This window comes from Pogona vitticeps, chromosome 2 (assembly GCF_051106095.1).
Source record: "Pogona vitticeps strain Pit_001003342236 chromosome 2, PviZW2.1, whole genome shotgun sequence".
Taxonomy (NCBI): Eukaryota; Metazoa; Chordata; class Lepidosauria; order Squamata; family Agamidae; genus Pogona; species Pogona vitticeps.
Window position 1 is genome coordinate 101,833,257 of NC_135784.1, and position 27,046 is coordinate 101,860,302.

Consider the following 27,046-nt stretch of genomic DNA (forward strand, 5'->3'; position numbering starts at 1 on the left):
ATGGCATAGTAAGGGTGCCAGTAATCGACACATAAGAGCAACTCGTGACAGCGACTGTGAAGATTTTTGTTTTTTTAAAAAAAGTTAAAATACATGCTTATTCCTATGAGTTATGGGCAAACCCACGCCTAATGTTTCGAATAGCAAGCGAAAGGAGGGGGAACATTCAGTGAGTTTAGAGTCTGACAGGTGACCCCACTAAATGGCAGGGGATGAATAAATACCCCATGGATGAAGTGCAGACCATGCTCCTGTCTCATGTTCTTATTCTGGCTTTGTGGGTGTTGAGGGAACAAGGAAATGAAAGGCAGGAGACTGTTTTGGCCTGCAGTCTATTGGCCTGCAGCACTCAGATCTTTAAGAAAGTAAAATTAACTGCTTCTAGAAAATAGAAAATTGGTGCATTGTTTCTTTAATAGGTAATTTTCAGAGAGGTAAGAGTGTAGGTATTAGCAGCAGCAGCAAAATGGAACAAAATCAAAAGTACTGTAACACCTTTAACAAATTTATTTTGGTGTGAGGTTTCATGGGTTCCTATCCACTGCTGCATCTGAGGAAGTTGACTGTCATCCGTAAAAGCTTATACTGAAATAAATCTGTTAGTCTTAACAATGCCACAGTGCTTTTGTTTTTGTTGTGTTTATCAAAAGAGTCACAACATTGGGAACATTGGAAAGAAAATAATTGTTTTTCAAAAGTAATTATTTTTTTTTCCAAAGCTCTGAATAGCTACCAAAGAAGATGTGGTTTGTAAATTGAACAGGACGAACAGCTATCCCTAAAATGTTGGGGGTGGGAGCTGCGCTGGTCACAAGCTGCCAGTGCACCAAAGGAAAACGTACTGTTTTTAGCTTTTGAATATTGCCTTTTTAATAATGTAAACCGCACTGGGTTCTTTTTAAGGACAAAGGTGGGGGTAAAACATTTTTCGTAAGATTAAAAAAAATTCCCTCCCATCTCTACATTAATTTCATTTTAAATTCACTTAAAAATAACAAAACATTTTATGGCACTGTACAGTTTAAGGAGCCACAAAATGTTTGGGTACTTTTTCCACCGGTCAATTTATTTCTACCTCTTTTGTAATTCAAGTTTCACTGTCCTTGTAAACAATACTGAAATTATATAGTCTAAAAAACATTTTATACCACATTCTATCAGATAAGCTGGCCCATAAAGAAGGGTGACTGCCGAAGAATTGATGTTTTTGAATTATGGTGCTGGAGGAGGCTCTTGAGAATTCCCTGGACTGCAAAGAGAACAAACCTATCCATTCTGAAGGAAATCAAACCTGAGTGCTCACTGGAAGGACAGATCCTGAACCTGAGGCTCCAATACTTTGGCCATCTCATGAGAAGAGAAGATTCCCTGGAAAAGACCCTGATGTTGGGAAAGTGTGAAGGCAAGAGGAGAAGGGGACGACAGAGGATGAGATGGTTGGGCAGCATCATCGAAGCTACCAACATGAATTTGGCCCAGCTCTGGGAGGCAGTGGAAGACAGGAGGGCCTGGCATGCTCTGGTCCATGGGGTCACGAAGAGTCGGACACGACTTAACGATTAAACTACATCAAATCAGATAAGCACACACACTTTACAAAGAGTGACTAATACCAAGATTATTGATGTAACTTGTTTTCCATCTACTGCATTTTTCTGTTTATAAGATGACCCAATGTATAAGACAACTCCCCCTTTTCTAACCCCCAAATTAGAAAATTTGCACGATCGCACCCCTTTTGGTCCTGAAGCCCTTTCACGGCTGCTTCAGGATCAAAGGGGTGCGAGTGTGCCGCCCTTTCACGGCTGCGTTACCCATTTCCTAAGCCCCACAGGCAAATATCACATTTTAAAAATAATTAAACCATTCCCAAACCCTTGCATCTATTTCACTATGTGATAGTATTGCTCTTTCTAAATTTAAAATTTTAAGAATTTTCTGCCATTTTGTTCACATTTGTCCTACAACATTTAACTGATGCGTGGAATATTTTGCATCATTTCAGTGTTTTAAATTATAAGATGAAGGCAGGAGGAGCTAATACTCCAGTACTATAGCAAGGAAACTAAATGAAAGAAATAAATGGGAGTGGCACTAAAGTCAGAAAGGGTTGGGATTGACGAGACACACCTACAAAGAAACATCATCAAAGAAACATCCATAAACTGTACAGGTCAGCACAGATAGATGAGTTATTAGGATCCACACAAGTTGATCATCCAGCAGAGGAAAGTAGAACAAAAATACATTGCCAATGTAGTGATGTAAAAAAAAACCACCTAACTTTTTTTTACGTGTGTGTTTTGGTCCCACTTTTACTCTGTTGAGATCAGCAGAGTTTCAGCTCTGCATTGTATGGGCAGTGTAAAAAGCACTACTCTAATGGGTGTAAGAAAAGTTAAATAAATGCTCCTTGTGGTCAAGTTATATATTTTAGTATAGTGTCTATAGCAGTGGTCCCCAACCTTTTCGGGACCGTGGACTGGCTAAAGAAGGTGGGGCACCCCCCGTGCTTGTGCGCACGCACAAAGGAGATCTCTTTCGAGTGCAGACGCATGTGCAAAGCAGTGGGGAGCGTGTGTGCGCCCCCACCCCCTCACGTGGGCACTCATGAAGGAGCATGAAGGAGTGGGGGAGCGCTCACGCTGGCGCTGGCATGCGCGTTCATGCGCAAAGCAGCTGTGTGTGGAGAGTGCATGTGCGAGGGGGAGGTTTGTCTTCGCAGCCTGGTCTGGCTCAGGCCACGGACCAACAATGGGCCGCGGACCGGAGGTTGACGACCTCTGGTCTATAGCTTTATGAATTACCTCACCACATGTTTCCAGTCATGTTTCTTGTGGCTTCTCTTGTAGTGAATATGACTTCCATAACTTTTAATCGAGAATTAAATAGATCAATTAAGTAAATAGTTTGGGTAAGTCATTTAGAAAATTAGGGCAAACGTACCAACATTTAATTACCCATGTTGTGAAAACTGTCTCTTACAATTACATGAATTAGCTGACCTCATTTTACCTTCCTTGCCTTGATGACTTTAATTTCAGATAGCCACTTTATTATCTGCCCTAAGGTGTACAGTACTTAAGTATTTTCTAAATCTTTCTTTTACATTAAAATAAATTGGTGGTGTCAGGGAACATGAAACTAAATTTAACATATTATATTAATTGGTGTAGGTCACAAGTTCATTTCCTTTGTATAGACCTATCTATGTAACTACAAGTATAGCACTAGTTATTTTTCATATATCTGAGGGCCAATTTTTAAAAATTATTGTACTGTAAACCTCTTCTGCCTAAATCTTGCCATGCTGGCTTCTTCCCAATGCTTTTTGTGTGTATTGGTTTGCTTAATTTGTTGACAAGTTCTAATCAACTAAGCCACTGGACATTACAAACCTAGATGAGTGGCTTGCATACATGAAAAAAAAATTCTGCACTCTGGCAGTGTTCCAAACTACTCTTGTCACAAGTACCAAACCCTCTTCAGGGTGGAGGCGTCATAAAAATTGCTTGGTGTCTTTTCAGGTAACAATGTGGATTGGACAGCACCTTATGACATCACGAATTACACTTCATAATGCACTTTTATAAGGATGATGACACATGATTCATTTTGAATATTTTGAACAAACCATAAAATAGTTAAAATCTCCAAGTGGAACTATGGTAGTCCTCAACAAGAATCGAAAATTATTCGATCTTTTTCTTAATTCCGCATGATTGCATTGTTGCAAGAAAAACAGCTAAAAGTCCTGTACCATGTTCATATTACATTATACAAATTATTATTATTGTGTGAGTGAAAGCATATTATAAGATATGTAACATATCACTACAATAATTACATGCTGTCAAGTCAATTCTAATTGAGAGCAGTAGTTTCCAGGGTTTTCTAGGCAGAGAATACTCAGACCCGGTCTAGCATTTCCTCCTTCTGGATACCACACCGCTTGTCCAAGACCCCGCAGGCTGCCTCTTCTCCTACAAGGTGGAGTGGGGAATCGAACCGTTTGCTCCCACTCACTGGGCTATCTAGCCTGCCATAGATCACTACAGCTATACAATAAACCAGCCCTCTTTTTACATGCCACATGCCTCCATAGATAGTCATTTTCTAGCTATGCTCCTCTCCTTTCCGAGATCATCCTTCCTCTCAAATAAATTTTATTTGGAAACTTTAGACATGTCCAAATAACGTCCAAGAGTGAGTAACTAAGACTGCTATGTAGACCTGCCCAGAGCCTTTGCGCATGCTCCTACAAGGCATTAGGCTGGATTGCTCCCGGAGGTGCCACCCGCTTGCTCCGATAACCGAGCAGGAAACCCACTGGCGCATGCGCACCCTGGCCTGGGTCTGTGTGTCTGAGCAGGCGCCAGGTTCCCCTTGCTGGGCGCGAGGAGGGTGGCAAGCGAGTGGGTGACGTCAAGGCGCGGCAGCCATTACACGGAGCGGGGAGAAGGACCGAGCGGGAGCGAAACCTGTGCTTCCGCTCCTCTTGCTCTGTGTGTGTGTGTGGGTGATCGGACGGATCCTGCCATTCCCGGCCCTTTGCTTCCTTCCTTTGCTTCTTCCTTTCCGGCCGGCAGCAGGAGGTCCCCCCGAGAAGAGTCTCTGTGAGGAGGAAGGCGACGACGACGACGACGAGGAGGAGGAGAGCGGCCGGGGGTTGGGCCGGGGCCGTGGGTGCCGGAGAAGGAAGGAGGGAAGGAAGGAAGGAAGCGCGGCGGCGGCGGCCGGGTGAGCCAGCAGGATGGAGGAGAAGGTCTTCACGAAGGAGCTCGACCAGTGGGTGGAACAGCTGAACGAGTGCAAGCAGCTCTCCGAGGGGCAGGTGAAGAGCCTCTGCGAGAAGGTGAGCAGCCCGGTGGCGGTTCGCGGGCGGGCGGGATGGAGGTGGGGAGGCGGAGGAGGGGGAGGCTCCGGAGGGGCGCGGAGGGCCGGGCGCTCAGGTGAAGGCAGAGGCGGGGAGATCAGCCCGGGATGTGGAGGTGGGGGACGGATGGGGTGGGGGCGTCCGCGAGGTGGATCTCCTGTCAGGGAAGGCGGCGGCCGAAGAGGGAAGGAAGGAAGGAGCGCTTGGCTCAAGATGGCCAAAAGGCGAGGTAAAAGAGAGCAGGCGAGAGAACTCCTCGGGGCCTCCTCCTGCCCAGGGCGCCGGAGACGTCCGTGAGGGAAGGGAAAAGCTCCGCAGGGGTGGGAATGAGCGGCGGCTTCTGTTGCCAGCCTTTCCTGAGCGCCGGAGTCCGGGAAATGGGACGGGAAGGGCGCCTCACGCATGTCCCGTTAGCTGCAGGTGTCGTTTCTTGTGGCGGCGATTCCCGCCTCCGAGGCTGCCTCAGCGGCTCTGGTGGGGCCTTTTCAGGCGTTTTTATCTCCGACCGACCAGCCGCGCTTGGCTCAGAATCCTGTCCACCGGCAGCCCGGCGCCCCCTGCCGCCTCCCGGGCTCCTCTGGATCCTCCTTTTCCCGTTGCCTCTAAAATGGCGCCTTTCGCGGAAAATACAGTACACGGATAGAAACCCTCTTGTGTCCGGCGGCGTGTCTCCCCTCAGGCACCAGTTTGTCTGTGTGTGGAGAGAGAGAAAGACAGAGATGTGATTGGGTAGGATCTTATTGAGAAGATCTGACAGGAGTTTAGTATGTTTCAATTCTGTACTGTCCAAGTCTTCCTCTGTTGCTTTGCATCAAGGAAAAAGAAAATCTGGTCAATTTAGTACACTGAGTATGGTATTAATAATTGTTGATTGAAAATACAGTGATTTGAGTTTAATGTTGTTTTGATGGGTTGTAACTCTTAGTTGCCATAACAACCAAAGAGGAGGGAGAGTTGCTCATTTCCGTGTGTGATTGTTTTGACATATCTTGAAGTTCCATGTAGATATGCAGTAATCCACTGGACTAGACTGTAAGAATTATCATTGTACTCTTTCACCTCAATAATTTGTTAATAGTGGGGTTGGTTTTGTATTTATCTAAACTCTTATCTGTGAAAAGCCTTTAAAATCACTGTTTTGAAGAGAGATTCACAGCATTTTCTCAAGATGTCAAGTTGTAGGTAACTGGCCATATATAGTATGTTAATAGTGCTAAAGTATGAGTGGTCTATTAACATATTTTAGATAATACAGTATTTTCATCTTTGGCAACTGTTTAGGCAAATATATTAGTCTGTTAAGTTTTATTAGACTAGTTCCATTTTTTTCTGTTTAATTAGTGTAATAGTTGTTGTATAATACTGTGGCCAAAATCATATTGTGTAAACTAACCACAGCATAAGGCAAATGACATCACCTCCAACAGTGCAGTACAGAATCTAGGTGTAACCCAGAATTAAAGTAGGGAACTTGCATTTGTGGCTCCTGGTTATTTCCTGGTGTGATCCATCATCTTGCAGTGAAAAATTACAGCAGGCCCTAATCAGCAGCTGATAAAGAGAGCTTTCCACTCGGGTTCAGTTATGTTGCTGCAGGTGATGTAATTCGCTGCCACATAAGTTTATGGAAGCGGATTTTGGGCTATGTAGATCTAGAAAGCGTATATAGAACTGCTGTTTCATTTTTCTTATGTTTGCTTTTTGAGTAAATGTAGGCAGGACTATACTGTATGTATCGATGAGCAACCTGTTATGAATGTGTCATTATCACATGCCATCAGGTTGATTCTTATTTATGGCAACCCTTCCTAGATCTTTCTAGGTATAAAAGACTCAGAAATAGTTTATCTGTGAGTTCTTCTGAGGGTATTCTAGGATTGTGTAGCTTGCCCAAAGGCACATAAGCTGGCTCTTCTAGGAGGGCACAGTGGGGAATCAACTCCAAACCCCTGGTGTTTCAAATAACTGAGCTAAGCAGCCAGCTAAAGCAATGTAAGCTACTAGGAAATGTGTATGGTTTCAACTGGATTAAGAAATGTGTGTATCTCAATGTCCACTCCCTTCTGTTCTCCCAATTTTTTCTTTCATTCTGGTCATTCTCTTCTCAATATTCAGCCACCTTATGTCAAGGTTGGAAACCCCTTAGTTTTACTCTTACCCCATTTGTCTCTTTCTTTCCTGCTTCTGTTTGGTACTAGCCAAAGTTAAAAGTGCATCAGTTTCTCTACTCATCCTAGTGTTCCATCTCTTCTCTTGTCTCAATAGTTTTCTCACACTGGCCTTTTTGTTCCACCCACCTAGTTCTCAGCCCAGTATTTAACGGCTAAAATATATCACAATTGAACTAGAACTGCCAGAATCCCCCACTAGTATGACAACAGTGGCCTGTATCTTGACTACCCAGTATGGCAAGTTCAGATAAAGTTCACCCAGGCTTTCCCAGCTCTTTCCTATCCAGAGATTTTGCAAGGCAAATATGTAAAAACATCTTACAAGTCAGATCTGTACCAGAGTGAAACATGATAACTTGACATGTGGCTGACATATTATCCTGTGGATAATATTATATATAATAATTAAGTAAGCAACATTTTCTTGTTACAAAGAGTTCTAAATGGTATGTCTGACCTGAAGATCATTTTCTAATTTGACAGTGTTACGTCAATGTTTGCCAGTTATCTTGAAATTGAGAGAATTTATATGTATTGGAAGCTTGTAGATAGAACTTTATCAAATGGTTTAATTGTGACGTGGCATATGAGGGTATAACAAAAGAATTTATATGACATTGTGTCTTTTTTTGCTTTTGTTATTGTGAGTGCATCTGATTGTTAATGTGAGGGGAAGTAATCATGATACTAAAAGCACATTTTAATATCATGGTTCTACCATATTACGTTGTTTAGATGTCTTTTTGGTGCAGAAGAAGCCCCAAATTTGGAAAATTCAGAAGTGAAGTCTTTTCTTCCCAGAGCACTCTAGAAATAATATTTTATGAGTTTAGAGAAGTTGTTTCACAACCAAACTGATAAATATAGGTGATGCCTGCAAATTTTTTTTTATCATCACCCACAAAAACAAGTGTTTGTATTCATGCTAGGCAACCATATACACTTTATTTTCTTCTCCTTCCCACCCCATACCTTTCCTCTCACACCCCATATTTTCCTGTTTCCAGCTGGCATTCAGTATTCTATCACCATCCAACATGTTTGGTTTGGTTTGCCTTGAATGGTATTTGGAGGATGTTCTTAGGGTTTTTTCCCCCTCTGTGAACCTTGGTGTTTCTGTAAGGTTACTGATACTTCGCTCCTACCCTGTTTCCCTGAAAATAGGCCCTAACCTAAAAATAAGCCCTAGTATGATTTTTCAGATTGCTCGTAATATAAGCCCTATGTTAGTACAGTACAGTGGTGCCTCGCTTAACGAGCGCACCATTTAACGAAGAATCCGTATGGCGATCCCTTTTTGGGGATCGCTATACGGATCTGCCCCAATCGCCGCACTCGCTTTGCGACGATTGGGGCGCCCGGCGGCCATTTTGGAGCCGCCGAACAGCTGATCGGCAGCTCCAAAATGGCCGCCGGATGACCCGAAATGGCCCCCTATCAGTGTTTTCGCGCCCTCCCCTTGCTTACGGAGGTCGCGAAAACGCTGCGGGGGGGCATTTCGGGTCATCCGCGGCCATTAAAATGGCCGCGGATGGCCCGAAATGCCCCCCCCCACAGCGGGAGGGCGATGGCCACCGGACGCGAAAACATCGCTGGAGGGGTAAGTTTGGACGCTTATTGGAACTCATTAAACTAAGTTTAATGCGTTCCAATAGGCTTTCCTTGCCCGTACAGCGATGTTTTCGCATAGCGAAGGTTAATCCGGAACGGATTAACCTCGCTATGCGGGGCACCACTGTACTCTTGACACCCTACCCCAAAAATAAGCCTCAGTTAAGTGAAACTCCGCCCTCCACTATTGGGCAGCATCCAGAAGAAGATGACATGACTATATTTGAATATATGTAGATTGCTGTATGAAAAATAAAAAATCCCCTGAAAATGATCCCTAATGTGTTGTTGTTGTTTTTTTGAGCAAAAATTAATATAAGACTCTGTCTTATTTTCAGGGAAACATGGTATTTCACAATAACCCCCTTTAGATTCTAGTTGTTCTGATGTTCATCTGGTTGTACCATTTGCAGGATTCTTCCTAGTGTTCATATGAAAAGTGTATAGTTACAACTTTCAGGAAATGTGATTTGATGATAATGAATGGTGGAAGGATGGAATAACATCACAGGTTGTGAAGGAAGACTTATGAAAAACAGGTGGTTTTCCTCCTACCATCCTAACCAATGTACTGGAAAAAAGTTGGTGAATGTTACAGAAATACTCATGCAGATATTAGTGGATAAGTGTGTTCTTGAACATTAAATATATGAAAAAAGGCAAAGAAATGCTTTCCATATAAGGCACATACAGTACCTTGTTCAGTCAAGGCAAGGAATGACAGATTGGTGTAGGAGGAGTTGCCTTTAGTATAATGTAAAGTTATATATTTAAGACAGAATACTTAAGAAGTGAGTCTAGATAAACCACAGGAATGTTTTGAGGTAAAGCAATTCAAAATGCCTTTCTTGTAGATTTTCATGGAAATAATGTGAGCCAGTGACACAAATATTGCAAATATATTGAAATGTATAATGTATAGGTTGTTCTGTTTTCTTGGTGGTAGAGAAAATGAATTTTTCCTCTCTGTATTTTCCTGTTGGTTTCCCTCCATAGCAATACTCTTTACTCATCAAAATTGTTTGGAGTAAAGATTGTTACTTGCCTAATGCTGTGGTTCTATTTAGATAGAACATAATAAAAATTACTTAGGAACTTAACTACAGTAAAAAGGTGATCAAGGATTAGATCTACAGGTCATAATTTGATTAAATGCTAATGGAATCTGCTAAAAACCAGTTTTAAATATTCCAAGCTTCTCAAGAATAAATGAACCTTTTTAATGGTTGTTCATTAGCTCTGCATTGGAAGCTAAGAGTTAAAATGTTGTTTCTGACCATAATGTGACATTTAAGTTGTACAAGGCCATATCCTTTCTAATATTCTATATAAATATTCTAATATTCTATATAAATAGCAGATCCACTATGCTTTTGTGACTATAGTAGTACAATAGATATGTTAGCTTACTCCCACCCAGTTCTACCCATGTCACCCGTGTGAGTCAGGAGGTGAGGCTGAGGAGCCTGACGCCGAGGGAGGCCCGGAAGGAAAAAACAAGAAACCGGGCCTTCTCGACGGTGGCTCCTCGCCTCTGGAACAACTTACCTCCTGAGATTTGCGCAGCTCCCTCGCTGGGTATTTTTAAGAAACAACTGAAAACATGGATGTTCAGGCAGGCCTTCCCCCTTTCCAGCTAATTCCTAATTATTCTTTTTCCTTTTCTGCTATAATATACCCTGTTTCTCGCCATCTTTTGGAAAAAAATTATTTTTTATTTATGTAAATTTTGTTATATGATATGTTATATGTTTAATTGTTTTATAGTGTGTGTTGTAAGCCACCTAGAGTGGTCACATTGACTAGATAGGTAGGGAATAAATAAATAAACAAACAAACAAATAAATAAATAAATAAATAAATTCCAGATGTGTTTAAATGATAGAGTATCTGGTAACAATTCCATATCACCTGGTCTGGCACTTTAAAATTTCATTCTATGAATCAAATAATAATCTACTTTGATGTGTTTTGTAGACATTGCTGTTCAGTTAATTGATTCCAAGGGAGTTAAAGGTATGATAAATAATTTTACAAAATTAGAATAAAAAGAGCAAATATAAACAGTAAGGCCAGCAGTTGAAAGCAGCAGAGCAATATAGGTAAAGCCTAAAGTGTAAAAATCCTGGGGAAAACAAAAATATATGCTCTTTCACCTGAAAAGGTGAGCCTTCAAGGCAGGGTGGGCTGTCTGCCAAATTAATTGCTCTCACAAAAAGTTCCTGGCTCGGATCACAACCCACTTTATCTCAGTTGGTGCTTCCAGTGGTGAGATAATGTGGGGATTGTAATCCAAAATGAGGACCATGGTAGTAGATAATGTCAACGTAGAACTCAAGGGACCTAGATTCAAATCTCCACTCAGCCATGGAAACTTACTGGGAGGTGGCAGTGGTAAGCCACTGCTTAAATATCTCACATCACTTGAAAATCCTGTTAGGGTAGCAATAAAATGGAAGTGACTGGATGGCACATAACCATGGTTCAAAATATCAGTAGGACTTAAGGGTGCCTCCGCCAATCTAGGTAAACTAGGCATTGTCCAGGAATGTTTGCAGGATTACTAGATCACTGACAGAGTGAGCACCTTGTCCATAAATGGGAGAGATTTCCAGCAGGCTGATAAGATGATTAGTCTAGGGAAAGCTAGTTAAGGAGTCTACAGCTGCCTCTTTTAAGATACATAGGATTGCCCTTGGGACAAGGGTTGAGCAGACATGGTAGGCTTAATTCCTCAAGACACTCTGTCCGTACCTTTAGATGTCAGTGTCGGAAACCTGCTCTTGGAATACTGAACCTGACAGAGCTCTCAGTACATTTATTATTCCAATAAGAGATTTGAAGGCAACAATCTTTAAGTTAGATGTGCATGGACCCCATGGGGTCACAAAGAGTCAGACATGACTAAACAACAACATGCAGTACAAAATGCTTGAAGATATTGCAAAAGTGACAGACCAAATTTTTGAAAGCTCTGTCTTCAAGGACTGAACATGAGGTTTAATTTCAGAGAAAGGCTGCACTGGCAGTGGAGATTGATTTTTGTTGCTGTCATCACAGCAGAAAATAAAGTGTGTACTTTTGCTTGGTCATTTGTTTTAGACAAGTCCTATTCTGTACAGTTGTTTTTGGTGTATGCTGCAGTTTTCAGACTGTAATAGGCAGTAAGACTGTAGATGTGATCAGATGATACGTGATTGATAGTTGTCTGCAGCTGTTGACTACAGAGCATGAATCAGCATTTGAGAAATAGTTGGCATTCCTACTTCTACCTTTTTCTTTGTCCAGCTTTTGTATAGTTTTAGGAGCAGGAACCAAGATAGTAGTTTGTTACCAAACTACTGATTTGTAGGCTTGCAAGATGCCAGAATTTTATCTCTGTGCCAGCTGGAAAGCCCTTGCCTGTCACTTTATTTTGAGACATCACCAGTGTCTGGGTAAGAAGCTGTTCCTTACTTGCAGTGGCTGAATTGTGAGGTTCTTGAGATGACTGGTTTTGATTAACCATAAAATTCAATTCCTGGCAAACTTGCAACTCTGAGATATAGTCCTGGTAATTGCATGTGTATTGTCTGTACAGTTGTACAAATGTTATAGAAATTCTTCATATAAGAATTTGAGAGATATTTAACGACAGTGTGATTTCTATTCAGGTGTTGAACACCTCATGCACTTAGATTCAGTAATAATAGAAGATTGTCTACAATCAAACTGTTGGCTCCATGACAAGCTTTTTTTTGTCATGGTGGATAAAAATCTGATTTTTTAGAATCAAATTGATTTTTTTTAATTTAAATTACAAATATTCCCATTTTTAAAATTTAAAATTTGACTTAAATCAGTTCCAGCTTGTTTCGGTACTACTGTGTTCCCTTGAAAATAAGACAGGGTCTTATATTAATTTTTGCTCCAAAAACGCATTAGGGCTTGTTTTCAGGGGATGTTTTATTTTTTTCATGTACAACACTCTACAATTAGTCAAATACAGTCCTAGGAAGAAGATTGACATGGTCATGGTTCAATTCAGTTCAGATATGCCAATTTTAATAACATCTCTTTTAAACTAGCATTTAAAAATTCTGTGGTTTTATCGTTTTTGTTTCTGTTACTTAGTGTTCAATTTATTTTTTCTTTAGTGTTATATATAGTCCTATGACTCTGGCAAAGAGACAGTATCAAAATACTGGGCCAGGGGGAAGTCTGTTAACTTTTTTTAGTGCCTTTGTGATTTTTCTTAAAACAAATATAAGGGAAGTGTGTGCTATTGAGGTTTAAATCATACAACTTTCCTCTAGTTTGGCTGAAATCCTCTCCTGTAGCTATGTGGTGTAAATAATGATGTCATCAGCTTGCAAAGTTACTGTTTAAATTAAATTAAACTAAACTAATGTGTCCTATTCCCACCTTTAGGTTCTGAGGCTCCCTATGGGTATTTTTTGGCTTTGGGAACCTCAGGACACATGGTGGAGGGGAGCTTTAATATCAGAAATTTCCACTAGATTGCTGTTAGTAGGATCTGGACTGCTAGTGGTGATTCAGTGGTAATTTTGCATGTTAAAAGCTGTCCTCCATCCCAGTGATTTTTTTAAAAATCAAATTGATATAAATTTTAATTTGATTTAAATAAAATCCACCTTGCCCCATCTTGAGGTGCTGAGAGACTTCCCCAAATCCAGATGGTTCTCTAAGGAGCCTCAGAATCTGAATAGGAAGTTTTAAATTAAAAGAGAAAGGTTGCAAGCTGGTAACATCATCACCATTTAGGCCTGCATAGTTACACCAACGGTATTCCAGCCATTGAATATGTCAGTTGTATAACACCATGTAAATCAAACATTTCATGGTGACACATTGTATGTCTGGAGTTTTAAATCTTTGAGGCAGGGCAGATTGCAATGTACTCTTTGTATTCCTTAGAGGTAGACAGTTTGTGTTAAATGTTAAATAAGGCTTATTAGTAATTCATTACTTGAACACACGGGAATCTAAGCTTATGGCTTTTAAAAATGGAGGATTGCCTCCTTTTCCAGGCCTTCCTTTAACTCTTCAGAGCCCTGGCCATTGTGCTTATTCAAGCAATCTAGTGCATAAGTGAGGCCAGACTTTAGACTTGTTAGGTGAATTAAGTTCACCCCATTATATTCAAATATATTGTTGCTTTTTAAAAGAAGCAAACAAAGAGAAGTTCGGAAATAGCCAGTGTTTTTTTAAAAAATAAACACAGTGGACCCTTGACTTACAGATGGCTTGACTTACAGACTTTTTGAGTTACAGACTTCTCTGGCTGCAAAATTTAGGTTTGACTTGCAGCCTGAGAATTGACTTACAGACCAGAAAAAACCCAAAATGGAACAAAAACGGCCTGTTACGGGATTAATCGGTTTTCAATGCACTGTAGGTCAATGGAGACTTGACTTACAGACTTTTTGACTTGAGAACCGCCTTCCAATACGGATTAAGTTCTCAAGTCAAGACCCCACTATAAAGTGAATTTACCAATTAAAGTTTGCTTAACTTATAAAATCAGCTTGCAAGGTAGAAGAGATGAGGTCTACCTCAGAGTCTGCTGCTTAATCTAATTTTGACCCTTGACCAGCTACACAGATAAAGAAGATCCAAAAGACTGAAGGTATTTCTATATTGGGCCAATCAGGAAAATGCATAAATAATAATCACTCCTACATCCTGCCCCTGGCTGGGACCCTTACAAACTGCATATAGAAGTCAATATTTCACTGTATTCAGAAGAAATGCTGAGCTGCAACTTGTTACAAACTTTGCATGTGCATGCGGATGAGGGGGCTTGCATGAGCTGAAGGCCTGTTGTATTATGTTCTCATAATGGTAAACCGTGATTTGATCCGAATGGTTGTTCTGTCTGAATGCAGCCAGTAGGACTAAGTATATTTGACCACTGTGACAGCATCCATTTTAAAAAATTCACATTAGCCCATTTCCAGTCTAGTTAATGTGTAGAAAGTGACAACATGGCAGCTGAATTGCTTTGATTGTTGCCTCTGCGGTATGCTGAAGCTGGTTATCTTTGGCTCTAGATCTTAAGTACTTTCATTGGCCATATGTGTAATAACATTTATGCCAGAGTGGGAAATGATCAGAAGAGACTTCGGTCCTCATTGAAAGTGGTCAGGAGAGAAGATAAAGCATTTCCACTTTGATGACAGGTCTCTGCATTTTTAGCAAGACATTGATGTAGTGGATTTGACTGGTTTAGCCCCAGAAGATAACCATTTTCTTAAGTGCGAGGGATTATCTCTAGTCCAAGGTATTTAGTATTCCATGGCTAGTATACTATTGCTAATCACAATTAATGGGAAACTTTCTGATATGGTTGGTGAACAGTAAGTCGGCTCTTACATAAGTCCCATTGGATTAGTGGGTCCATTCTGCTTGGAACTAACAATTCTATATTGGTCTGTATGTGCCCTTAGATACAGTATGTGTATCATTCAATTATCTAAGTTTGTACAGGTACCACTTGCATTTAACACTTACCTACTTTTGATTGGTTCAAAATTGGGAAAGGAGTACGACAAGGCTGTATATTGTCTCCCTGCTTATTCAACTTATATGCAGAATACATCATGCGGAAGGCTGGACTGGAGGAATCCCAAGCCGGAATCAAGATTGCTGGAAGAAATATCAACAACCTCCGATATGCAGATGATACCACTCTGATGGCAGAAAGTGAGGAGGAATTAAGGAACCTTGTAATGAGGGTGAAAGAGGAGAGTGCAAAAAACGGTCTGAGGCTCAACATATAAAAAACTAAGATCATGGTCACTGGTCCCATCACCTCCTGGGAAATAGAAGGGGAAGATATGGAGGCAGTGACAGATTTTACTTTCTTGGGCTCCATGATCACTGCAGATGGAGACAGCAGCCACGAAATTAAAAGACGCCTGCTTCTTGGGAGGAAAGCGATGACAAACCTTGACAGCATCCTAAAAAGCAGAGACATCACCTTGCCAACAAAAGTCCACATAGTCAAAACTATGGTTTTCCCTGTAGTGATGTACGGAAGTGAGAGCTGGACCATAAAGAAAGCTGACCGCCGAAGAATTGATGCCTTTGAATTGTGGTGCTGGAGGAGGCTCTTGAGAGTCCCCTGGATTGCAAGGAGAACAAACCTATTAATTCTAAAGGAAATCAAACCTGAGTGCTCACTGGAAGGGCAGATCCTGAAGCTGAGGCTCCAGTACTTTGGCCATCTGATGAGAAGAGAAGACTCCTTGGAAAAGACTTTGATGTTAGGAAAGTGTGAAGGCAAGAGGAGAAGGGGACGACAGAGGATGAAATGGTTGGACAATGTCATTGAAGCTACCAGAATAAATTTGACCCAACTCCGGGAGGCAGTGGAAGATAGGAGAGCTTGGCGTGCTCTGGTCCATGGTGTCATGAAGAGTTGGGCACGACTAAACGACGATGACTTTTGAGTAACAGAAATGGGATAGATCAGAAATTTGCATGAGTATAATGCTCCTTTTGCATTCTTTGTTCTCCAAGCCAGTATAAGTGTTAGTTTTCCTTCACTTTCCTATTTCAGCAGTTACCTTTATTTAAAAGATGCTGGAAAGGAGTTATAAAGTTATTACCCTAATGGGATACAATAGTTTTGTGTAGCAGCTGTTCATGAAAGCTTTTGCAAACAGTTTTGACATGTTAAAACATTTATGGTTTAACACAGGTGTGGGTAAATTGCAGCCCTGTGCTCTTTTTATAAAAATGATTTTCTAAGCAAAACAAAAATTAAATGAAAAAAAATATGACTTGCTACTCCTAGAAAACTGCAGGAGCAGTGATTGCCTTTTCAGACAGCACACACCTCTGCAGAATAATACCTCAAAATATCTGAGCTTCAAAACCTTAAGTAGACTTCTGCCCATTTCTGGTTTCATTATTTTATTGGTTTGTCTGTGTTGCCCCTGAAAGATTTTAATATGAATGCTGTAGTTTCAGTGTCTCTTTTCTGTCATTACCTTGTTCAGAGTAAGTGAAAAGCACAAAGTGTTTAGATAATCTAAATAAATGTAGAGAAATACAGGTGTTTATATTTGTTGAAATATAAAGGAACAAATGATGAAATTCATTGTACTGGCGCCATGTAGCTTTGGTTTAGGAAGTGTTTATTTTGTTATGTTTAATATTTGGTGTCTGGATCTTGTTTTCTATAAATGTGTGTCTGCAAGGACCACTGAATATGTTAAAAACTTTTATGTTTGGTTTATTTAGACTATTCTGCAGCCATCTAAGGCTGGATGCACTGAGGCACATAATTCTGCTTCCATTGGCAGAATTGAGAACAGGTAGTCCTCCCTCTTTTAGCCTTTTGTTTCTGATCATGGGGGTCCCATCACCTCCTGGCAAATAGAAGGGGAAGATATGGAGGTAGTGACAGATTTTACTTTCTTGGGCTCCATGATCATTGCAGATGGTGACAGCAGCCCCGAAATTCCCCTGGACTGCAAGGAGAACAAACCTATCCATTTTGAAGGAAATCAACCCTGAGTGCTCACTGGAAGGACAGATCCTGAAGCTGAGGCTCCAATATTTTGGCCATCTCATGAGAAGAGAAGACTCCCTGGAAAAGACCCTGATGTTAAGAAAGTGTGAAGGCAAGAGGCGAAGGGGACGACAGAGGATGAGATGGCTGGACAGTGTAATCGAAGCTGCCAACATGAATTTGACACAACTCCGGGAGGCAGTGGAAGACAGGAGGGCCTGGTGTGCTCTGGTCCATGGGGTCACGAAGAGTCGGACGTGACTAAACGACTAAACAAACAGTCTCCCCTCTGTTGCAATTCATGTGCACCCCAAAAGCCTGCTCTTGATTGAAGCAAAACACTCTATAGCCAAAAACACGAAGTCAGTTAGCTGTGTTAGTCTATTGAATAATAGTTTATACCAGTGGTACCCAACTTTTTTGGAATCGCAGACTGGTTGGGAGCGGGGTCCACATATGTGCGGGTGGGTGTGGTGCGCTCGCGGGTGGGCGTGGTGCGCTTGTGCGGGGCCACTTGCAGGTGGGCACGGTGCTCCCGTATGCATGTGTGGATGGGTGTGATGTGCTGAGAGCCCACGAGTGGGCTACGCCCACCCGCGCACATGCCTGTTCACCCCCGCATATGTGCGAGTGCCTCACACCTACCGTGTGAATGTGCAGGGGGTGAGATCTGTCTCCGCGGCCTGGTCCTGAGAAGCCCACGGGCTGGCATCAGCCAGCGGACTGGGGGTTGGGGATTCCTGACTTATACCAGAAACAGTAATGTAGTGCTTATAAGACTAATTACAGTACAGTATTTTTATTTTCTATTCATCTGAAGAAGTATGCTTAGACTCCCAAAAATTTATGAAAATAAAAAATTATTAATTTTATAGGTACTACATTACTGTTTCTGGTATACTCAGAGGCCAGTTTTTGAGTTTCCCAGAAGGCCGTGTTTAATAGAGTGATACTGGATTTAGGCCTAAGACGGGAAATCTGCTTAAACAAAAATCTGAGAACCCCATAAACTTGTTTCCTTATCCTAAACCAGTGAACAATGAGTTTGTTGCAGTGGTAGAGTACATGCTGTTCATGCAGAGATCCCAGGTTCAGTTCTTGAAATCTTCATGTAGATCTTGGAAGGACTTCTTTCAGCAACAGAGGTGTGAAGATTTGTGATCTTGGACTACAACACCCAGAATTCCTCAGGCAGAAGTGGGAAATTCTGGGAGCTGTGATCCAAAAACACAAACACTAGTCAGAAACTTGACGCGTAACTTGAATAAATAAATTCCATTGTGGCCTCTAGGAGTATGTTTGCTGTGTTTCTGGGGATGCTGGCCCTTGAGGTCCCTAAACCTCCAGACTTTTATTTTAGGGCATTAAATGGCTTGAGGGGGCTTTTTTGTTTAATCCCCTCTATATTTTTGTACGGAAACACCTGTGGGGGGAGCTATGGAAAAATATGCAACTTTTGAGTACAGCTCATAGTTCTCTGGAGATAGCCCATCCTTGCCCTAGCTTCTCTTATCAGTATGTGTGTTTGTATCTGCAGTAGTGTGAAATAGATAGTTTTCTGTTTCGGATAATTGTTAATGTTAAATGAATGTAACACTTAACTGAACTGGGAGCAAGTGGAATTATTTTCTCTTTGGATAAATTTTTTATAGATTTAGTTGAGAAAATCTTAGTGCATTACATTTCAGCACATCAGTGAAAATCAAAGCATTTTTATCCCTAAAGCTTTAATTTGAATTGAGTAGAATTTACTTCCAAGTATGTATGATTAATATCTCAAAAGTGTTCTGTGACATTTATTTTAGAAACTGATGAGGGAAGCATATGCAGGTGGAATTCCCAGAAAGGACATAAGTGAGAAGTCTAAGGAAGCTAAATTAATGTTAACTTTTTGTTCTTTTCCAGGCTAAAGAAATATTGACAAAAGAGTCCAATGTACAGGAAGTACGATGTCCAGTAACAGTTTGTGGTGATGTCCATGGACAATTTCATGATCTCATGGAACTTTTCAGAATTGGAGGCAAATCACCAGATACAAACTACTTGTTTATGGGGGACTATGTTGACAGGGGATATTACTCTGTTGAAACAGTAACACTTTTGGTAGCTCTGAAGGTAATAATGAAGCACTAATATAGTCTTTGATATTTGTAACATAAAAATATGTATAATCTGAATTATTGCAAAGTTTACAGTACTTGTAAGACTTGTTATAGTTTGATGTACTTTGCGAAAGCCTGGTTCCTTGAAATGGAGGTTCAACGCTAATATACAGCATAATAATAGCAGGATATGGGTGAAGGCACTGGTGATCTCCTGGACCAACTACTCCAATGCTCTCTGTGTGGGGCTGCCCTTGAGGCTGACCTGGAGACTGCAGTGGGTCCAGACTGTGGTGGCCAGACTGGTGGCTGGTATGAACAGATTTGATTACATCACCAGAGTGCTGGCCAGCCTCCACTGGTTACCTGTTGTGTCCTGAATCAGGTTCAGTGGCTTGGCACCCACCTTTATCGTTTGGCACATTACTTGTTGGAGTATCTTTCCCCAGTGTCATCCGCCTGACCCACTAGATCATCTCAAGCCCAGGATCCTTCGGGTAGCCACCCCAAGAGATTCCTGAAGTTCCTCTAGCAGAGGTAGGGTCTTCTTGGTAGTGGCATCAAGACTGTGGAACCAGTTTCCAGAGGAGCTACACCTGTCTCCCTCCCTGTATTCTTTTAGGAGATAGTTGAAAACACATCTTTTCAGGGAGGCTTTTCAATCTGACCCCGGTTTAGCGTTTTGCCCCCAGTTCCACTTTTCTGTGATAATTTGTTGGTGTCACTGGTTTGCTTATTTGTTTTTTCTAAGGCTCTTCTCACATTACGGCTATTTGTGTTATATTTAAATGTTTTGTCATGAAGCTTTGTTTTAATCCTTTGTAAACTGCCCTGAATGGTGCTTTGGCACTAGTGAGAGGGTGTATAAATTAGCTTAAAGTAAATTAAAATAATAATAATAAAGTAATCATTTTGGAGTCCAGAATACAGCAATACAGTGGTGCCCCGCATAGCGACGTTAATCCGTTCCAGGATTAACATCGCTATCCGGAAACATTGCTGTATGGAACAAAAAAGCCTATAAGAATGCATTAAACCCTGTTTAATGCGTTCTTATTGGGCAAAAACTTACCGTTCAGTGAGGATCCTCCATAGGGGCGGCCATTTTCGCCGCCTCGGTAAGGGAGGAATCCCTCCAGAAAAGAACTGGAGCCCTCTTCCCGGCTCCAGCCCCTCCCCCTCCCCGCCTTACAGCTGACGGGCGGGAAGCTGCGGCTGCTCTTAGAAGCTTGCCTAGCAGCTAAATAGGCAGTGTAAAAGCACTGCCGAAGCCTCTGAAAGCGGGGCTTTGCCTGGGTGGGGGTGGGTGGGTGGGTGTCAGGGCACCTGTTAAGCGAGGCACCACTGTATATTAAATGAATTGCTTTACAAATCTGTAGGAACTTCCTCATGTCTGTATATAAGTGGTGGGGAGGATGAAGAAGGCAGGTCCACGCTTTAAAACAGATCTTTTCATGTTTACTTTTGGGCTTTATTTTGTTTTTGTTTTTTTAAACCAAACCATACATTTACAGCACAGAATTAAATGTGCTTGAGATATTCTGAAGTAATATAGTGCTTAGCCCAGTTTTCTAGAAATGACTGATAAAGCACACCCTGCCCCAAACCTAGTGGGTACAGTTGTGCTGAAGGAAAGCTTGTGTTAATAGAAGCAATGGCTGGCCATCTTTGTAAACATAATAGTAATATAGTACATACTTGGTTAAGTAACACTAACCATCTTGTATTATAGGTCCGTTATCGGGAACGCATAACTATCCTTCGAGGGAACCATGAAAGCAGGCAGATCACACAAGTATATGGCTTCTATGATGAATGCTTAAGGAAATATGGAAATGCAAATGTCTGGAAATACTTCACAGACCTTTTTGATTATCTTCCTCTAACTGCCTTGGTGGATGGACAGGTATACTGAAAATAAGGATATTTCTTGTCAGTTGTAGCAGTGATTCAAGGCATAGTTGATTGTCTCAGATCACATTATTCCTATAGAAACTACCTGTAGCATCATTAGAATGTGCATTTATTATAGTTCCTAAAGGTAATTTACAACAAATTATTCTTACAGATTTTTTGTCTACATGGCGGTCTCTCTCCATCAATAGATACACTGGATCATATCAGAGCACTTGATCGCCTGCAAGAAGTTCCACATGAGGTAACAATGTTATTTGTGCTCTGTTTCTGTTTTGTGATTGTGTGTGGAACCATACTAATGTCTAATGAGGCTTTTGGAAATTAATTCTTAGCTTGGAGCAGGCTTGTGCTGATTATCAAGTTCCGTATTAAACAGTAAAACTGAAAATACAAATACTGAGCACTCCAACTGAGTTTTAGTCTAAAGCAGGTGAAAATGCATGAAATAATTACAAAATATGCATCAGGTAATTTTATGAATTAACAAAAGATGAAGTAAATGTCTGCAAACAGAACCAGAGTGTTGAAGTGGATAGAGTGATGGACTAGGACTCTGGAGACCTAGGTTTGCCTCCCCACTTGGCCATGGAGACTCACTGGGGAGTGGTATTGATAAAACCGCTCCTTAAATATCTCATGTACTTTGACAATCCAGTTAGGGCACTGTACGTTGCATGTGACATGATGGCACATAACAAACCAAAAACATAGACGTCCACACAGTTTCCAAAGCTAAGAGGACAGTCTTGTGTACTGAAGCCCTTGTCAGGATGTCTAGTATTCACTACAGTGGTTAGAGAACATGGCCTATACCTAGCTGTTACTCTCAAATACAGGAAAGTGTTTGTTTATAGAAGTGAATCAGTTGCTGAGTGTTAAGTTGACACTTAAATCCTGTTAATTTCTTGGTCTACTTCAGGTCAGTCTGCCTCTTGATTATGGAATATATGTACAGGGTAGTTTGATCTCTAATGCTTAGTTCAAAAAACCGATAAACTCTTCTCTGCTTACTCACTTTCTGATTTGGCTACATCCTGTTGGTATGTTAAAGAGAAAGTTGCATTAATCATATCAGTGTCTATTATGATCAGCTACTGTTGATGCTAAATCTCCTGCTTATGTTTGGCAGGAGATTTTCTAGGGAGGGAGTTGCCAAACAGAAGACTAGGGTGTACTGAAGAGTTTTCTGGAAATGGAGTTAGTTAAATACTTTGATTTGTAACAATAGTAGAGATAGAGGAGCTTCCAGAAGAGCAGGAAAACATGAATTGGGCCTGATATATGTACTTATTACCTTAATAGAATGGGTGATCCCCTTTGTTGGCATTAACCTCATGGAGAGGAATGTAGGCTTCTTCACATGTATGCAGCCATAGTTAGGGTTTGCATTATTCATGCTGTCATCATCCTCTATTCCCAAACATCTGCCTCTTCTTCCACCTTTCTCCTAGATAATGGGGGAGGGCCAGTTTTCTTCCTCCAGACAGCTTTCGCAAAGAAGTCTGTGCAGAAAGAGAACGTCTTAGTGCTTGACAGTTTGCACTAAGCAGCATTCACTGCTAAACTGAAGTGTTGGTTTTTAAAAAACAGTTGTAGTGGTGAGAACTACAGCAGCAGTGTGGAACAAGATAAGAGGGCATGGAATTTGTGTCCCTTAGGACAGTGGTCCCCAACCTTTTCCAACCACGGGCCAGTTGAGGGGGTGGGGGGCATGGCACGCTCGTGGGGGTAGTGACACACATGCGGGGGGGATCATGCACACACATGTATGCATGGGGTAGCGTGTGTGGGGGGCCCAGGAGATCTGTGTCCGGGCCCGGTGCCAGGTCACAGACCGGGGGGGTTGGAGACTCCTGCCTTAGGATGCTGTTGTACTACAACCCCTGTTATATTTGACTATTGTCCATATACATAAGCTGTAATTGATGGGAGTTTACGTTCAGCAAGATGAGAAGGGTTTGGGGTTTCTTGTATTTCAGTAAAGGACAAGGCATTACTAGTGGAATTCAGTTTTAGTGGGTAGTGGACAGGAACGTAGTCTTCCCGCCCTCGCCCCAGTGCCTTGTTCAAGTGATGTGTGGGAGCATTCCTTCAAGAAACAGGTGGTACATGAATTATTCCGGTCATGATGACTTGATTATTCAGCTGCTATTCTGAATGGTTTCTTTATGAATAAGCAACCTTCAACCACACAAGACTAATTAACAGCGCTGCAATCTTTCCAAGGGCCCCATGTGTGATTTGCTATGGTCAGACCCTGATGATCGTGGTGGATGGGGAATTTCTCCTCGAGGAGCTGGTTATACTTTTGGACAAGATATTTCAGAAACTTTCAACCATGCTAATGGCCTTACATTGGTTTCAAGAGCTCATCAGCTTGTAATGGAGGTAAGTGTATGTTATGGAGATATCCTAAACTTCAGATTATTTCTATTGATTCTTTTCTGGGGAGAAATGTCCAAACATATCCAGACATCTTTTGGTACATGAATATACCTACTTTAAATCTCTTGTGGTGCACTGTGTTATACCTCTAAAACTTGCAAAAATAAGGTTATAAAGGCTTCAGAATATAATTATTGGTTACAATTCTGATAGTCAACTCTATCACTCCTGACTTGTTGGCCTGTATTGTGTTATTCCTCAGCCTGTTGTTGCAGCATCTTGTATATAATAATTGCAGTGGAACAATATACATTAAAATATTTTACAAGACAGCCATTTGAACAGAATATCTCTAGAGAATACTGTGTGAAATCTTTAGTCTTTTTATCTTTTATGGAAGAGAATCAAGTAATGAATTGAATTCTAAATTTTCAACTGTCATTTTCATTGAAACATAATGCAAAGATGTTTTAAAATTCACAAGGCCTTTATTGATTAATTGTATTTGTTTCTTCATTTTTATAATAGTGTAGGGCCCTAACTTTGCTTTAAAATGAATAGATGAGGTTCACAGTGTTGCACTTAGTTCAACCTCTGATGTTTTCAGTTAAAAGGTATTGGGTAAAATGGTTGGGAAGGCCTCTCATTGGGATTCTGGAGAGCAGCTAGTTCTCAGAGTAGATTGGTGTAAGTATTTTCAGCCATTTACATGTTGGATTGTAAGCTACCCATCTGTCCTAGCCTGCATGGCTAATGGTGAGGGCAGATGAGTCTAATGACATCTGGAGTACGCAAGTTGCCCATCGCAAAGACAGATACCGCTGGGTTGAATGGGCCAGTAATAACTTTTGGTAAAACATGGTTCTGTATATACCACTTGTTATGTGAATGGCTAAAATACTGTTTGGATAATAGAGCTGTCAGAATTTCATGTCTTGTTCACTCTAACATGTTACTTTCCCTGTTGAGACTTTTGATTTGTATATATGTATTTCTATCACAGGGATACAATTGGTGCCATGATCGGAATGTAGTAACAATTTTCAGTGCTCCAAATTACTGTTACCGTTGTGGTAACCAAGCTGCAATCATGGAACTTGATGATACTCTAAAATATTCATTGTAAGTGTTTACTATCTTACCAGAACTGTCAAAGCACATTGTTCATACTTCTTCATAAAGATTGTTTGGTGTTGCTGCTAAGAGAAAATTGAAGTGGCCAAATGTGGTCTTACCAGATACTAAGTTTTTAAACATCAGCTTTCCTTTAAAATCAGGGGATGTGGCACTGTGGGTTAAACCGCAGAAGCCTCTGTGCTGCAAGGTTAGAAGACCAGCAGTCTTAAGACTGAATCCATGCGACGGAGTGAGCTCCCATCGCTTTGTCCCAACTCCTGCCAACCTAGCAGTTCGAAAGCATGCAAATGTAAGTAGATAAATAGGTACCACATTGGTGGGAAGGTAACATCGTTCTGTGTCTAGTCACGCTGGCCACGTGACCACGGAAACTGTCTTCAGACAAACACTGGCTCTACGGCTTGGAAACGGGGATGAGCACCACACCTTAGAGTCGGACACAACTAGACTAAATGTCAAGGGGAACCTTCCTTTAAAATGCAAACGATGCTTGAATGAATTCTGTCACTTGAAGCACTAGTGCTGCAATCCTGTAGATGTTTACCCAAGAGTAAGCACACTTCCACTTTTTCCAATGTGGGAAGTGGATGGCACGGTTTTTAGAGCAACAGATGTTGCTCAGAAAGAAGTTATAAGTTATAAAACTATTTATAAATGGTAATGATTAGTGTTTAATACCAGCTGTTACTGAAATCGTTGCACTTTTTCATCAGATTTTGGGAAACTAAGGTTAAATTCCCTAGTTGAAAATGGCATTTGAAGTGATGCTTGCTTCTGTTCTTTCAGTAGTGCGCATTTACTAAAATACATGAGTCTCTGAGGTCTTAGACTCTTCATTGTCCTTGGAGGAAAAGGACAAATTTTTAGACTTCTATTCTGTTCATTTTTTAATATTGTACTTTTAAGTCACCCTCTGTCCTTTTTTATGAAAAAGGTGAGATAAATTTTTTAAAAGTGATCATAATGACTTATGATCATAAGCTGTTATGTTACTTGATTAAAATGTACTCTGTTTTTTAGTTTGCAGTTTGATCCAGCACCACGCAGAGGTGAACCACATGTTACTCGTCGCACCCCAGACTACTTCCTGTAATGAGATTTTACACTTGTACAGTATTGCCATGAATCATGTGTTGACCTAAAGGATGCGGGAAGAGCAACAGTAACTCCAAAATGTCAGAAAACATTTAACATTGAAACTTATTTTCACATGGACCAAAAGATGTGCCATATTGAAATACAAAGCCTCTTCTTGTCTGTCAGCGACTGTGACCACTTTAGAATGAACCAGTTCATTGCATGCTGAAGCAACATTGTTGGTCAAGAAACCAGTTTCTGGCATAGCTCTACTTGTAGTTACTTTTGCTTTCTCTGAGAGACTGCAGATATTAAGATGTAGACATTTAACACCTCGTGAATACAATTAACTTTCCATTTAGCTATAGCTTTCCAGCATGACTGTAGATAAGAATAGCAAACTATCATTGAAGCGTAATGAGCATTTTAAATAAGTACCAAGACAGACTTTTCTTATTTGTGTTCTGAAACTGTTTTTTTAAAATTAGGGAAAACTGTTTAATTTAATTGTATGATTGTTTTGTCTGAACTCTTTTCTCCACATTCTTCCTTCACACTTTCCTCTACACAATGTCCTGTGTACTTGTCCATCATAGTGTGTTATTTTGAAAAGAACTGTTTTTTTCTGTATGATGTTGCTGCAGCAGAGTGCTGCAGCATTTTTTCATAATAAACTTGTGAACTATGGAAGATTACTGACTTTTAAATGTTTCGCAAGCCTATACAATGTTGTATTCAATAAAGACTAGCTTTTATGTCTCTTTCAACCTACCGAGAATCTAGATTATACAGAACTAAGGTCGTTGGGAGTTTATTGAGAATTGTCATCAGCTCATGAGTCCTTCTTTTTCAATGAACAGATGCTTGTGGAAAGAAAATCTGAGGATTGCATGATTTTATTGCCTCGCAGTTGAATAGAATGTGGTTGTTGGTAGCTATTTATGTAAAGTTTGACCAAGCTCTAGGAGGCAGTGGAAGACAAGATGGCCTGGCATGCTCTGGTCCATAGGATCACGAAGAATTGGACACGACTTAATGACTAAACAACAACATATGTACAAAAAAAAATATAACTAGGACAGTAATTCTGAGAATAGAATAACTTAATATTTCATTGTAGTTTTTCAAATTTGGAGAGCGGCCGGCATCTACTACTTTGCATTTACCTCTAATTTCAACAGACTCTAAAGGTTTTTTTTAAAATAAGCCTTATATATTCTTAGTTCCTTTTATGTTGAAGTTATTGTTA

General features: G+C 40.8%; 1 protein-coding gene across 1 annotated transcript; it reads left to right on the forward strand.

The window, feature by feature from the left end:
- Window positions 1–4,600: 4,600 nt before the first annotated feature.
- Window positions 4,601–26,487, forward strand: PPP2CA (protein phosphatase 2 catalytic subunit alpha). The gene is made up of 7 exons (XM_072990146.2): window positions 4,601–4,855; window positions 19,085–19,294; window positions 21,014–21,187; window positions 21,350–21,439; window positions 23,425–23,586; window positions 24,587–24,705; window positions 25,741–26,487. The coding sequence occupies exons 1-7, from the start codon at window positions 4,754–4,756 to the stop codon at window positions 25,811–25,813; spliced, it is 930 nt and encodes a 309-aa protein (XP_072846247.1). The 5' UTR covers window positions 4,601–4,753; the 3' UTR covers window positions 25,814–26,487.
- The last annotated feature ends 559 nt before the right edge of the window (window positions 26,488–27,046 follow it).